Source organism: Hippopotamus amphibius, chromosome 5 (assembly GCF_030028045.1).
Source record: "Hippopotamus amphibius kiboko isolate mHipAmp2 chromosome 5, mHipAmp2.hap2, whole genome shotgun sequence".
Classification (NCBI taxonomy): Eukaryota; Metazoa; Chordata; class Mammalia; order Artiodactyla; family Hippopotamidae; genus Hippopotamus; species Hippopotamus amphibius.
The window spans coordinates 111,016,636-111,029,256 of record NC_080190.1 but is presented as its reverse complement, the minus strand read 5'-3'; the positions used below and the strand labels follow the sequence as shown (position 1 = coordinate 111,029,256).

The following is a 12,621-nucleotide window of genomic DNA, read 5'->3' as shown; positions in this document are numbered from 1 at the left end:
TAGGGGGAACAGAAAAATGAATAATACATATTCCTTTAAGGTGCTTATTATTTAGTAGTCTTTTTACACTGCTTTGTATTGATTATTTTGAAATATTAAATTGGTTCTGTGGTAACAGGGAATGAGTATGTTGAGAGTTTTAATAGGAAACAAATGTATAAATACAAATGTGTATTATTTTATGTTATCTATAAGTTTTTGAAATTGATAATGGAAAGAGATCATTCTCTGATATCAAGAACCCTATTGATTTGGTTCATATTTGAAGGTAATATGAGTTTAGCATAAAATAGATGATGAATTCTTATACTACTACATATCTAGATATTTAAATAAGAAAGTTTAAGAAGTCACATATTCAGAGACTTAAAAAATATAAGAATTATGTTGATGGTGATGCATGTAAGATGTTGATGACTGAAATTTTTATGTTTTTATCTTCAGCAAATATCAGTCTGCTAATTCCTTCACAGTCTCCAAAGTATCAGGTTAGCACTTGTTTTGGTCTTATTTTCTTACCACTCTGTTGCACGTTATTAGTTCTAAAGGATTTGCTTATTGTTTTGTGTTTGAAATCTTCAGTTCAGGCTGTCACTTGTGAAACAACTGTGGAACAGCTCTGTCCTTTTCATAAGCCTGCTTCACATTGCCCAAGGTACTGTTTTCTAAATTTTCTCCTTCCTTTTTAACCTGTGAACAGGGGGGCTTTTACCCTGGATAACTGCTTTTGCCAGAGATCCTGGTGTCTCTAGGACTCCAAGGGTGCATGGTCTTGAACGGCTAGCAGCAGGGAACAATGGACACCACAAACTACATGTACTCTAGGCATTCCTCCGTATTTCTCGAAAAAATGTAGGTTTTGTTTTTGTCTATATGAAAAATATTTTAGCATTTAAAAGAAAGAAATCCATGTTCATTTCGACAGTTTTATGAGGCTTGGCCACCCATTAAGCTACAAGTTACACATATCCGGCACTCATCACGTCATTGCATGACTCTGTAACTGATCACATCAGGGCCAAGCAGCCCTTTTCCCTGCAATTAGATGTAGAAGCAGGTACTGTTAAAATGTGTCAGCATTTTTATTCAAAGCTTAAAGCAAGTTGTAGGTGAAGGAATGTTTACTAGATGACTGTCTACATTCTCACAAATATATAACAAAGTATTAAAAACAGAGATTATAACACAAACAAGCAAAAAGCTCCTGCGGTCTTTCCTTGACCTGAATTTACCTAAGAAGAAACGAACTCAGTTTGAAGCTACTGACCTTGGCCTTCCACAAACCGTGTGCGGTCAAGATAGAGCCTGCACAGCATAATCCCAAGGGCAGAGCAGGTGGTTTTTACCACCGTAGGGTATGCAGTGAATGCTCAATAACTCTCAAATACAAAAAGAACATTTTATAGTCAACAGGGACACCTTTCCTCCAACAGAAGGCATCTTTTATAAAAATCAACCCTTTAATTCAAAGTTGTAGAAACTCATATTCATTTATTACTTATATGTAAATGGTTTTGGTTTAGATGCTATAGGAAGTATATACACTCTAGTGTACAGTGTTATACAAATTTTAGGAACACGAAATTTGAATAAGAAACATAGTCATTTCTTAAAAGGTGTCTTGAGGAAGATCTGATTCAATTGGTAAAGGTAGTTGCAATTGAAGTTTCTTTTAGAATACTTTTAGGAAAATCATTGATACTTTCGTAAAACGATTTTCATATAGTCATTTTGTTGAGACTCTGATTTGGTATGTAGAATGAATTATGTTTTTTCCAGTCTTAGCTTTGATTTCCTTTTAGTGTATGAGTGTTTGTACTTGTGTGTGTGTATGTGAATTCAGAAGAGCCAATCAATTTATTTTATTTATTTTTTTATAACTTTTAAAAATGTTTATTTATTTACTGGCTGCGTTGGGTCTTTGTTGCTGCACGTGGGCTTTTCTCTAGTTGCGAAGAGTGGGGGCTATTCTTTGTTGCGTTGCTAGGGCTTCTCATTGCAGTGGCTTCTCTGGTTGGGGAACAGGGGCTCTAGGTGCATGGGCTTCAGTAGTTGTGCCTCTTGGGCTCTAGAGGGCAGGCTCAGTAGCTGTGATGCATGGGCTTAGTTGTTCCGAGGCATGTGGGATCTTCCTGGCCTAGGGATTGAACCCATGTCCCCTGCATTGGCAGGCAGATTCTTAACCACTGCACCACCAGGGAAGTCCTGAGCTGATCAGTTTAGAAAAGTGCCACTTGACAGTTTCTTAAACTCTGAGAGTGGATTTTTTTTTTAATATCATGTGATTGGTTGAACACTGTTAATTGAACCTTATGTTTAAAAAAAAAGAAAAACTTTTGGAAAATTAAAAAAAAAAAGAACTAAGTTGTCAGTAACAGAGTAGGCTATATGGAGAAGAACATTTCATGCAGAGGGAAAGATAAGCACAAAGGCCCATGGATGAGATTATTCCGTATGTTTGAAGAGTAACCATCAGGCCAGTGGGACTGGAGTTGGGTGAGAAAGTGGAAAAGAGTTAGGATATAATGTCAGAGAGGTAATGTGAAGGCAGAATGTTCAGGGCTTTTGGCCATTATAAGAATCCTGTCACTTATTCTAAATTAGATGGAAAGCCACTAGAATATTTGGAGCAGAGGAATGATATGATTGGACTTGTATTCCTCACTGTAAGTATGTGGAAAGGGCTTCCATGGTGGTGCAATGGTTAAGAATCCGCCTGCCAATGCAGGGGAAATGGGTTCGATCCCTGGTCCAGGGAAGATCCCACGTGCCTCGGAGCAAGTAAGCCTGTGCACCATAACTACTGAGCCTGCGCTCTAGAGCTTGCGAGCCACAACTATTGAGTCCACGTGCCACAATTACTGAAGCCCACGTGCCTAGAGGCCATGCTCTACAAGAGAAGCTACCACAATGAGAGGCCCATGCACCACAACGAAGAGTAGCCCCTGCTGGCCGCAACTAGAGAAAGCCTGTGCACAGCAAGGAAGACCCAACGCAGCCAATAAATAAATAAATAAAAATTAAGAAAAAAAAGTGTGTGGAAAAATAGATTGGAGGGGGCAAAATTGAAGGCAAGGAGATCCTGGGAGAGCCTATTGCGATGAGCTGCGATATCAGAGTTACAGTGATCCAGGTGCTTAAGGATGCTCTGATTTTATTTCAATGTACAACCAATAGAAATTGCTGGTGGGTTGAATATAAGGTTGAGGTAAGGAGGAGGGGGGGGGTTAAGGAGAGAATAAAGGTTTTTGTCTTGAGCACCTAAGTAATGGAGTTGGCATGCGTTGTAGGAAGCCAATAGAAAGAAGATTTTTGGGCACTGAGGGAGGAGATTAGGAATTTGGTTTCAAACATGCTAAATTTGAGATGTTTAAGTCTAAGTGGAGATATTGAATAAACAGTAGAGCATACAAATTTAGAATTAAGAGAAGAGATAGCAACTAGAGATGTAAATTTGGAAATCAATCGTTTATAGATGATAATTACAGCCATTAAATTGGATGAGATACCAAATATATGAACACAGAGAAAAGAAACTGTGAGCTGTATGTGGCAGACAATGATTCAGCTTTTCCAAGTTGTATGTTTGCTAAATTTTGCAGCCATATTGAGTACCAGATTCCCAGATGTTGAGAGATAGATACTTCCTGATGTTTCTTTCTGCTTTGAATCCCCAAGTTAGAAAGCTTCCTGGCTAAGCTTTTTTTTTTTTTTAAGAAAGAAAGTAAAAGAAAGAGAAAAGAAATACATTTGTGCTGAAAGCTGGAAGTAGATAAAGTAAGCAGAAGCAATTGGGTCTACTGCCGGGATGCTACTCAGCTATAAAAAAGAATGAAAATTTGCCATTTGCAACAACATGGATGGACTTGGAGGATATTATGCTATGTGAAAGAAGTCAGACAGTAACACAAATACTTTATGATATCACTTATATGTGGAATCTAAAAAAATGCAAAAATCTAGTGAATATAACAAGAAAGAAACAGGCTCACAGGTACAGAGAGCAAACTAGTGGTTACCAGTGGGGTGGGGCAATATAGGGGTAGGGGATTAAGAGGTACAAACAATCATGTATAAAATAAGCTACAAGGATATATTGTAAAACATGGAATATAGCCAATATTTTGTAATAACTACAAATGGAGTATAACCTTTATAAATTGTAAATCACTATATTGTACACCTGTAACATATAATATTGTACATCAACTATACTTCAATAAAAAATAATGAGTAGGATTTAGAATGCTGAGTTTGCTTTTGTGGATGCATGTCTGTGGTCTTACTAATAAGAAAGACTGGAATAACCAGCTCCTTAATATCTATAAGTGTATGTTTATTTTTCAGAGTATACTGTCCTCGGAACTGTATGCAGGTGAATCCACATTATGCTCGTGTAATTGGAACTCGAATTTATTCTGATGTAAGTATCCTAATTTACGCAGCTCTCAGTATCTATCTATCTATATATGTGCACACATTTAAATGTATATACGTACATTTATATGCAGAAAAAGGAACAGATTCTGTGTTAATATACATATTCTCAGAAGGGTCAATTATCAGTAACACTAAAAAATAAATATCCATATGCAAATATGCATGCATAATCATTTATTTTGACTAAATTGTTCTTCATATCCTATCCATATATCTTATATCAGACACTAAATGAAATAGCTTGAATGCATCTTTGGGAAGGAAAAAAGCATTTTACTTTTCTTTAACCTTCTTTTTGGTTCTTCAGTATTTGAAGTATAAACTGGATAATTAAGAGTTTGTCAAAGGTATGAACAGTATCTCCACTGCCACATGGGCATTTAGGAAGTAGCATAGACTCAAAAACAAGTAATCATTAAAATGCATACAAAAGGAAACCCGTTGAGGGTGTATTGTAGTGGATGTCAGTACTGGGGTTGTGGGATCTTCCCAGACCAGGGATGGAACCCGTGTCCCCTGCTTTGGCAGGAGGATTCTTAACCACTGTGCCACCAGGGAAGTCCAGGAAATATATTCTTGATGCACTTATTCAATAGAATACTACGGAAATACAATTGTGAAAAGAGGCCTGTTGTGTGTATTACCACCCTAGTTCTCTTGGTGAATTCATTTAGGGTTCTGGTTTTTTTTTTCCCCTCAATTCGGCTTTACCTTTAAAATTATTCTCCAAATCGAAGTCTCTCTCCCAGCTCCAAGTATTCTTATCTGAAACCTAAATGTCCTGCTGGTATCTTAAGTTGGTAGTCCTAACAATTTGTGCCTAGCTTCTTGTCTCTGTTTGAAAACATCCTTTTTCTAGCTTTTCTGTCTGTCAAAATCATGGTCAGTCTTTACATTCTAAATTATTGCCACTTTCTCTAAGTGTATTGCTGTTCTCCTAACTCAAGTATGATGTTGCTTTTCTTTAACCCTATTACTTTGTTTTTTCCTTTTATTTAGCACTTAACTGATTCTGTTCGGCATTATGATTGTTTCCTTACCTCTTTTATTAATTTTTAGGTTTCTTAAGAGTAGCAGCTGGGCAAATTATGCATTATTTTTTCATCAGCAATTTGATGTGTGCCAAGCTGTGAACAAGACAGGCCTACTCCCTGCTTTAATAGAACTTAGAGCACACAGTGATATCAGACATTCAGCAAATACCTTGAAACAAATGTTTGCTTAAAAAAATAAATTAATAAATATATAGAAGTCTAGAATCATCAGAGATTTCCAAAGAAATCATTCTTCCCAGGTTGTCTCTTTTAGTAAAAAAAAAACTTTTTATTTTACTCATGTTTGGTGAAAAATCTTTCAAAATATCCCATACACTTCTATATCTATAAACCATCTCTTTACCAAAGTTAAGGTTTTATTAGAATTTATATCCTGAGATCATTTTATCTTTCTCAGGGAAATGGAGTAAGAAATTATGTGTTACTATGCAGAATAAGTTGGAAATATAAAGATTTTTTTCATGTGCTAAGTACAAAATCAGAGATTCAGCCATTAATTAATCAATCGTCCCACCCCTTATAAAATACAAGGTATGGAAAAATGAGAAGTAATCTACTAACCTCCCTCCCTCCCCCATCTTTCTCTCTTTCTGTTTATAGAGTTACAACTTGTACATTCTATTGCTTTGAGCTTTTATTTCTCATTTATTACAGATGGAGTTAATTTCTGCATTCATTAAGAATGTTCCACTGTTTTCACAGACATATTTTTTTCTTTTCATGATATATTAGTTCTTATAAAGTATGGGTAGGAAAAGAAAATCTCTTCTGACCTTTGAACTCAAATCGGAATGCCTGCTGACTGCATAGTTATGGGCAAAACAATAGTTTCAAACCATATTAAGTGCTTGGATTTAGTGAATGTTATATCTAAGCACTTTTATTGCCTTGGGAAAAATGCCGATAATACCCTTTTAACAGAACAGGATAAATACTGAAATGTGTACAGAATTATTTTAAATTCCATCTGTTATGAACCATATTGGACACAAATATTAATTCAGTGAGGGACTTTAAATGGTGAATAAAATGTGTCCTCAGAGTTAAGGATATGGGGTTTTAGATGTATGGTATTTTGTGATATAGCAAAAACATGAAAGGGATTAAACAGCTTCGCATTCGGTCTCTCTGATCTAATAAATACTGACTGATGCCACAGAGTTCAGAGCACAGTAATAAAGCAAGGTCACATAAGATGCACATGCTTATGTGAACTTAAAAAAGCACATTAAGTCACTCACATGTGCATAGAGATAAGAAAAGAACACACCAATGGGTTCAGAAAAGACCCGTGGGGATGTGGGGTAGATTGCTTTATACTGAAACAGTACAAGTGTTTCATTTTGTGGGATTTCCTCAGGCTATACTCAGCTATTGACAAATTTTCATAGAACATTTGGGTGAAAGCAAATGTTAAAATCTACAGAAGACTTTAATTGGCCAAAAGAAAAGCTTTGACTTCTCGAACTCAGTCGTGTAAAAATATGGAAAGTGTTTGTTGGACCTGAAACAATTTTCTCCTTTATAGAAATTCCATTCAATTCAGATTATATAACTGGTACAATGCAAAAATAGAACTTTCTTAGTACCTCATATCAGACCATTCAAATCAGAACGATAGACATTACAAATCTAGGTAGAAGCTTTGATTATTCTTCATATTTTTCTTTTCGGGGTTATTCTTTCGGGCAAGTTTTCTCTGCTTAGGTTATATTCTCTAATGGGAAAACCTCCCTATTTAATATATGCCTGTATTTTGGAAAAGGGACTGTAGAGATATACAGAGCTATGTTTAAGTTGTTTAAATTCAAAACTGAATATAAATGAGGTCCAGATAATCCAGCCTATGAACATTTGGTCAGAGTGACTCGAGTAGGGATTAACAAAGGCTGAAATTTAAGAATGATAAATAGGCCCTTGAAGAGATGAAAGGAGCTAATTTGCATTTTATTGCTTGGACAACAGTAAAAGTTTGCTGTTTGGACAGATTAGCTGGTGAAGGGATCTCATCCATGCAGCCACCCTTAAGATCTGCCTTCAGATCTGACTTTCTCAAAACTGGCTTTAACTTTGTGATTTTTGAAACATTCCTTTATGCACAAAATCTTATCCTATAGCTGCTCACTGGGTATTCATATAGAGACAGATGTCAGCAACTTTGTGACCAATAGAAGAGCAGGCTGAACAAGTTCAGCAGGCGCTTCCTAATGATGGTGGGTTTTTCCTTGCTCCTTCAGCTGTCTAGTATCTGCAGAGCAGCGGTACATGCTGGCGTGGTTCGAAATCACGGGGGTTATGTTGATGTGATGCCTGTGGACAAAAGAAAGACTTACACTGCTTCTTTTCAGAATGGAATCTTCTCAGAAAGGTAAATAAATTAATATATATCTATATTTATAAACATCTATATATATAAGTTTAGATATATCATCTATCCCTTTATGCTAGCTTTACAGCCAGCTCGCCTTAGCATGGGCTTTGAGGTTTCGTGACTAAGCCAGTGTTCTTCTTTTGCATGCTGTGTAATAGTAGGTCTTCCAGGGATGGGAGAAGCTGCAGTACCAGAGGTGCCTGTCTCCTGCAGGCTTATAAAAATCAACATGAAAATCGGATTACAAGTCAGAACCACTCTTTTGTTAATTGATCTTATAATAAGGAAATTTCTTTCATCCTCTTTTGGATTTTCTAGATTAGTTTTTATGTGTAATTCTTTCTAGGTGAGCAAGGCACTGAATATTTCTCTAATCCAGTTATCTGACAAAGTATTTAACAAAAACAATAAGACTAATTTTCTATGGATCCAAATTCTCTTTTTGATTGGAAGTTGGGTGCCTAGTATGATGTAAATGAACTCTTTCAGGTCATCTTGTGCTTGCCTCATTAGTATTATTTATTTTAGTGGTTTGAGAAAATTCATGTGACTTACTTTATCAAGTAATAATAAAAGTTAAGAGAAAAAAAATACTGTAGTAATTTTTCAAATCATTGGTACTTGTGGAAGTAATAAGTCCCATGTATTTTGTATAGATACAGAAAAATCCTTAACTTTTAAACATTTACTAGGTTTTTCAAAATTGCCAATGGAGGGTTTGCACATATGGTAAATTTCTCTAAAGGACACCAAAGGATGTGCCATGCAGGGTGTCTGGATGGCCTTCCACATAAGCAACTGGGTGCCGTCTTCATCAAATGACTGCTTTGTATTTAGCATCTGTTTTCAGATAAGATTGTAGCAGGAGGCTATTGTTAAGAAGGTGATTTCTCTACAGCCTGGCTTGTCTGGCTCATAGCAATGCCCTAGTGTACTAACTTACTGTTTCTTAAGCCTGACAAAATTTAAATGGTATTGCCATCATACTTATCAATATTTTTAACATCTATGATTTCAAGAAAAAATTTAGTGAGGACACTTAATGGTTAAGCCTGTAAAATCCTAAGAATTTCTTCACTGAAATGTAAACAAACACACAGAGCTCGTTCCCCACACCCTTCCCCCAGCTCCTCCTTCTCTCTCTCTCTCTCTCTCTGCATGTGTATATATATACACATGTATCTATACATAATATATAAAGTAGGTTGAGTTTTAGAGTATGATATGCCGTTTTATAAGCTAAACTGAATAATGTGGTTTCATTTACCTGTCATATTTCTTACATTTATTTTAGGACTATAAGATAGATGATATCCTAAGAAAACTGAGAATAATAATTCTTTTTGAACATCTACTATGAATTTTCCAGATGCTTTAGGGCCCTTTAAGAATATTAACTCAACTCCACCAATAGCCTTATAAAGTCAGTTCCATAAACTTAATTTACAGACAAGCAAAGTGAGGCTCAGAAAGGTTAAATGATGTACCTGAGGTCATACAACTAGTTGGTCTCAGAACTCAGATTCAGTACTAGTTCTGCAGGTTCAAAATTATGTATTTTTCCAGTGTATCACTCTGTACAAAGACACTTTTCAGGGCACTTTGTCAATTTGTTTCCTACAAATAAAATAGGCTTTCAATTAGCCATCTGCTTGTATGAAAAACCTGGCGTGTGTGTGTGTGTGTGTGTGTGTGTGTGTGTGTGTTTATTGTGTAATGTGTGTGCACGCTTGTGACATTCTCATCTCCTCTTCATTGTACAATTCTCCCCTTTCTTGTACATGAATAAATATGTGAAAGAAATTGCACTGTCTCTCTTTTAGCATTTCTTGTGTTTATCTCTAAAAGCTTTTTTGTATTATTAAGAAAATAAAACTTTACGCAAAAATATAGACTTCAAAAGTTTACATTTGATTAGAATAAATAATGATTAATGGCATTATCAACCAGTTTTAACTTGAGGCATTTAAGCAAAACGTACCTTGATTAATATTGTCAAATAAAATGTAAATAATTCAATAAAGAGTAAAAGGAATGATTCTGCATTGCTTTAAAGTTCTTTTAAAATACTTCTAAAGTGAGATTGAGTGCTGTGTGTGTATGTGTGTGGTGTGTGTGTGTGTGTAAGTGTGTTTCCATTTTGGTAAAGAAATACCTAGGAGCTTCTGGATTTGGCCATTAAATTTCCTCACTAAGATTTTTTTTGAAACCATAGATGTTAAAATATTAATAAGTATGCTAGCTATATAATTTAAATTTTGTCAGACTTAGGAAATAATAAGTTAGTACTCCAGAGTAATGTTTAAGTATCACCATCTTTTTAACTTGCTTTTAACTATGCCCATCAGTTGTAAAATTGTATCACAGTATTTCCCCAGTAAAATGGCATAAGAGATGCTTAACTCTACTTTATTGAAACCAAAGGTGGTAATATATGAAAACATGACCTGGAATCGATGAAGTTCTATATAAAGTACTATTATTACAACTATGCACCTTAAATTTCTTTAGTAAACTTGTAGGCAGCATACAACCAAGATTTTAAGAATTATGTCATCCTCACTCAAGCTTTCCAATAGCTATAAATTATGGTCGTCTAAGAAAGTTGACCTTCTGGATTTATAGAGCTGCTTTCTTGACTGTCAAAAGAAAGCATGATTTGTTTGAAGGATTATATGTGGAGATGACATCAATATACTTTGTGTATTTTTTGCAGTTTACAGAATCCTCCAGGAGGAAAGGCATTCAGAGTATTTGCTGTTGTGTGAAATAGGAACACTTGGAGGCGGATTGTAAAGACTTCCAAATGCCATATTTCTGAAGTTTGTATAAAACTGTAACATTACTGTACAGAAGATATCAGCTATTTTCAGCCTCTCAAAAGTGCCAAATGAATATAGATCATGATAGACTACGTCTGTAAAATAAAACATGGGACATTATTAGCTTTGGAAAAAGTAATGAACATGTAATGGTTTTAGAAATCCTGTGTTAAATATTGCTATATTTTCTTAGCAGTTATCTCTACAGTATTACATAGTCATAATTGTTCTACATTTCATACATTATATGGTGCTTTGTATATGCCACTAGTAAAATGAAACTAAACATTGAATGTGAGTGGTCCTCAAAAAAATCATCTGGTGCATTTAGAAACAATAATAAAAATAGTAACTCTAAAAATGAAAAAAAATTACATTTTCTCAAGTTCAATGCTATGATTACCTACTCCATGTAATATCAAATTATTTTTCACATAATACCTGTGTAGTTTTTCTCTTCTATTAAGTTTAGGCATATAGAATATTAAATCCCGGTATTGCACTTATTTTGTATAAAATGATGCCCTAATATCCAAGTGAATCTGCTAAAATGTTTGATTTCTTGGGAATGTCCTTAGTAGTAAATGAAATTATGTCAGAGTAGTGGTACAAAAACATTTCTAGTGGCCATATAATAAATATAGGATTAAGCGTGGGCAACCAGAGCTTCCTATGTATTGTTCAAACTGAGGTCGCACATTTATATTGTATCCTGGCAAATACTCCTGCAGGCCAGGAAGTATAATAGCAAAAAAGTTCAACAAAGATGAACTAATGTGTTGCATCACCATTGCCACTGATTTTCTTAATGTCCTTGTGTATAAATGTTGCCATATTATGGTATCTATAATGGTGATATATTTGTTTGTACTGTGCTTTAAGACTCAAAAACTGTAAAATGTTAATTTTGGTACTTTTGTTTTCTGCTGGTGAATTTACTCTTTTCCTGTAAACATATTAAAATTAATCATGTTTCAAAGTTTTTTTTTTTCAGTCCCCTTTGTATTCTTATTTTGATTTAGAAATCATTTTCAGTTAGTGAAATTATTGTAAGCCTTTTGAATTTGGGTTATTGACATTAATCTAAACAACACCCCTCATAACCAGATGTCGGCAAAGTCACCCTGATTATTTAGGTATTTGTTTGTGAAAGAGAAGACAAGACAATCATATATTTAGAAGCATTATATCAAGGGAAATTTTGAAAAAAAATGAGAGATTAATTTATAAACCAGAAGGAAAGAATCTGAAAGAGTGATGATAAAAAACTGACAGCAAATACTTCAAATATTTTTAGAAAGGAAATGAGTAGTCATTTAGGAACAGATAAAAGAGTGAGAAATTATGCACAAGGATCAGAGAAAGCAAGAGAGCTGGATCATACCAAAAAAGGAAAGAAAAGGGGCTCACATAAACAGCTGCTGGAGAGCAAATGGTGACGAAACTAACATCACGATCAAGTATTGGCTGGAAATTGGTTCAAAAGATAGGTAATCAAAAACTAACCATTTATATATTAAAACTTTAAAACTTAAAGCAAAGTTTGTGGGATCATCTTTTATCCAAAAGACACATACACCTTCTTAAATACTGTGATTGAAATGTAAACTAGTCAGATTCATCTTCTATTCCTCACTCCTCCCCTCTAGCAGGGACGCCCCATCAGTTCTACCAGTATAAGGCTTGTTATGTTTGTCTCTAGTTTAGCTGTTCCTCATCAGTTTTCTGTACTGTTACAATGTCTCCAAGTGGAGCATTTTCTTTTGGTTGCTCTCCATTCTTTTTCAAAGCATCATTAATTTTTACTAGACTTACTCTCTTCCATAAGCCCATTATTTAAGAAAACCAAATCATGTTATAAAAGCATTAGACCTTTAGCATTAGACCATTTAGCATATAAAAGTTTAAGACCCTCCATAGTCTTGCTCCATAT

At 34.9% G+C, this 12,621-nt stretch overlaps 1 protein-coding gene across 2 annotated transcripts in view; it reads left to right on the top strand.

Moving 5' to 3' along the window:
* Positions 1–11,669, top strand: part of CRISPLD1 (cysteine rich secretory protein LCCL domain containing 1) — a 44,687-nt gene extending 33,018 nt beyond the window's left edge. Inside the window, exons 11-15 of one of the 2 annotated variants that reach the window (XM_057735815.1) lie at positions 445–488; positions 583–655; positions 4,348–4,423; positions 7,733–7,863; positions 10,583–11,669. In XM_057735815.1, the coding sequence (XP_057591798.1) occupies positions 445–488; positions 583–655; positions 4,348–4,423; positions 7,733–7,863; positions 10,583–10,634 (376 nt within the window). In that variant the 3' untranslated portion in view covers positions 10,635–11,669. The remainder of the gene's footprint in view (positions 1–444; positions 489–582; positions 656–4,347; positions 4,424–7,732; positions 7,864–10,582) is intronic. The other variant, XM_057735817.1, reaches the window with a different exon arrangement.
* Positions 11,670–12,621: the final 952 nt, after the last annotated feature.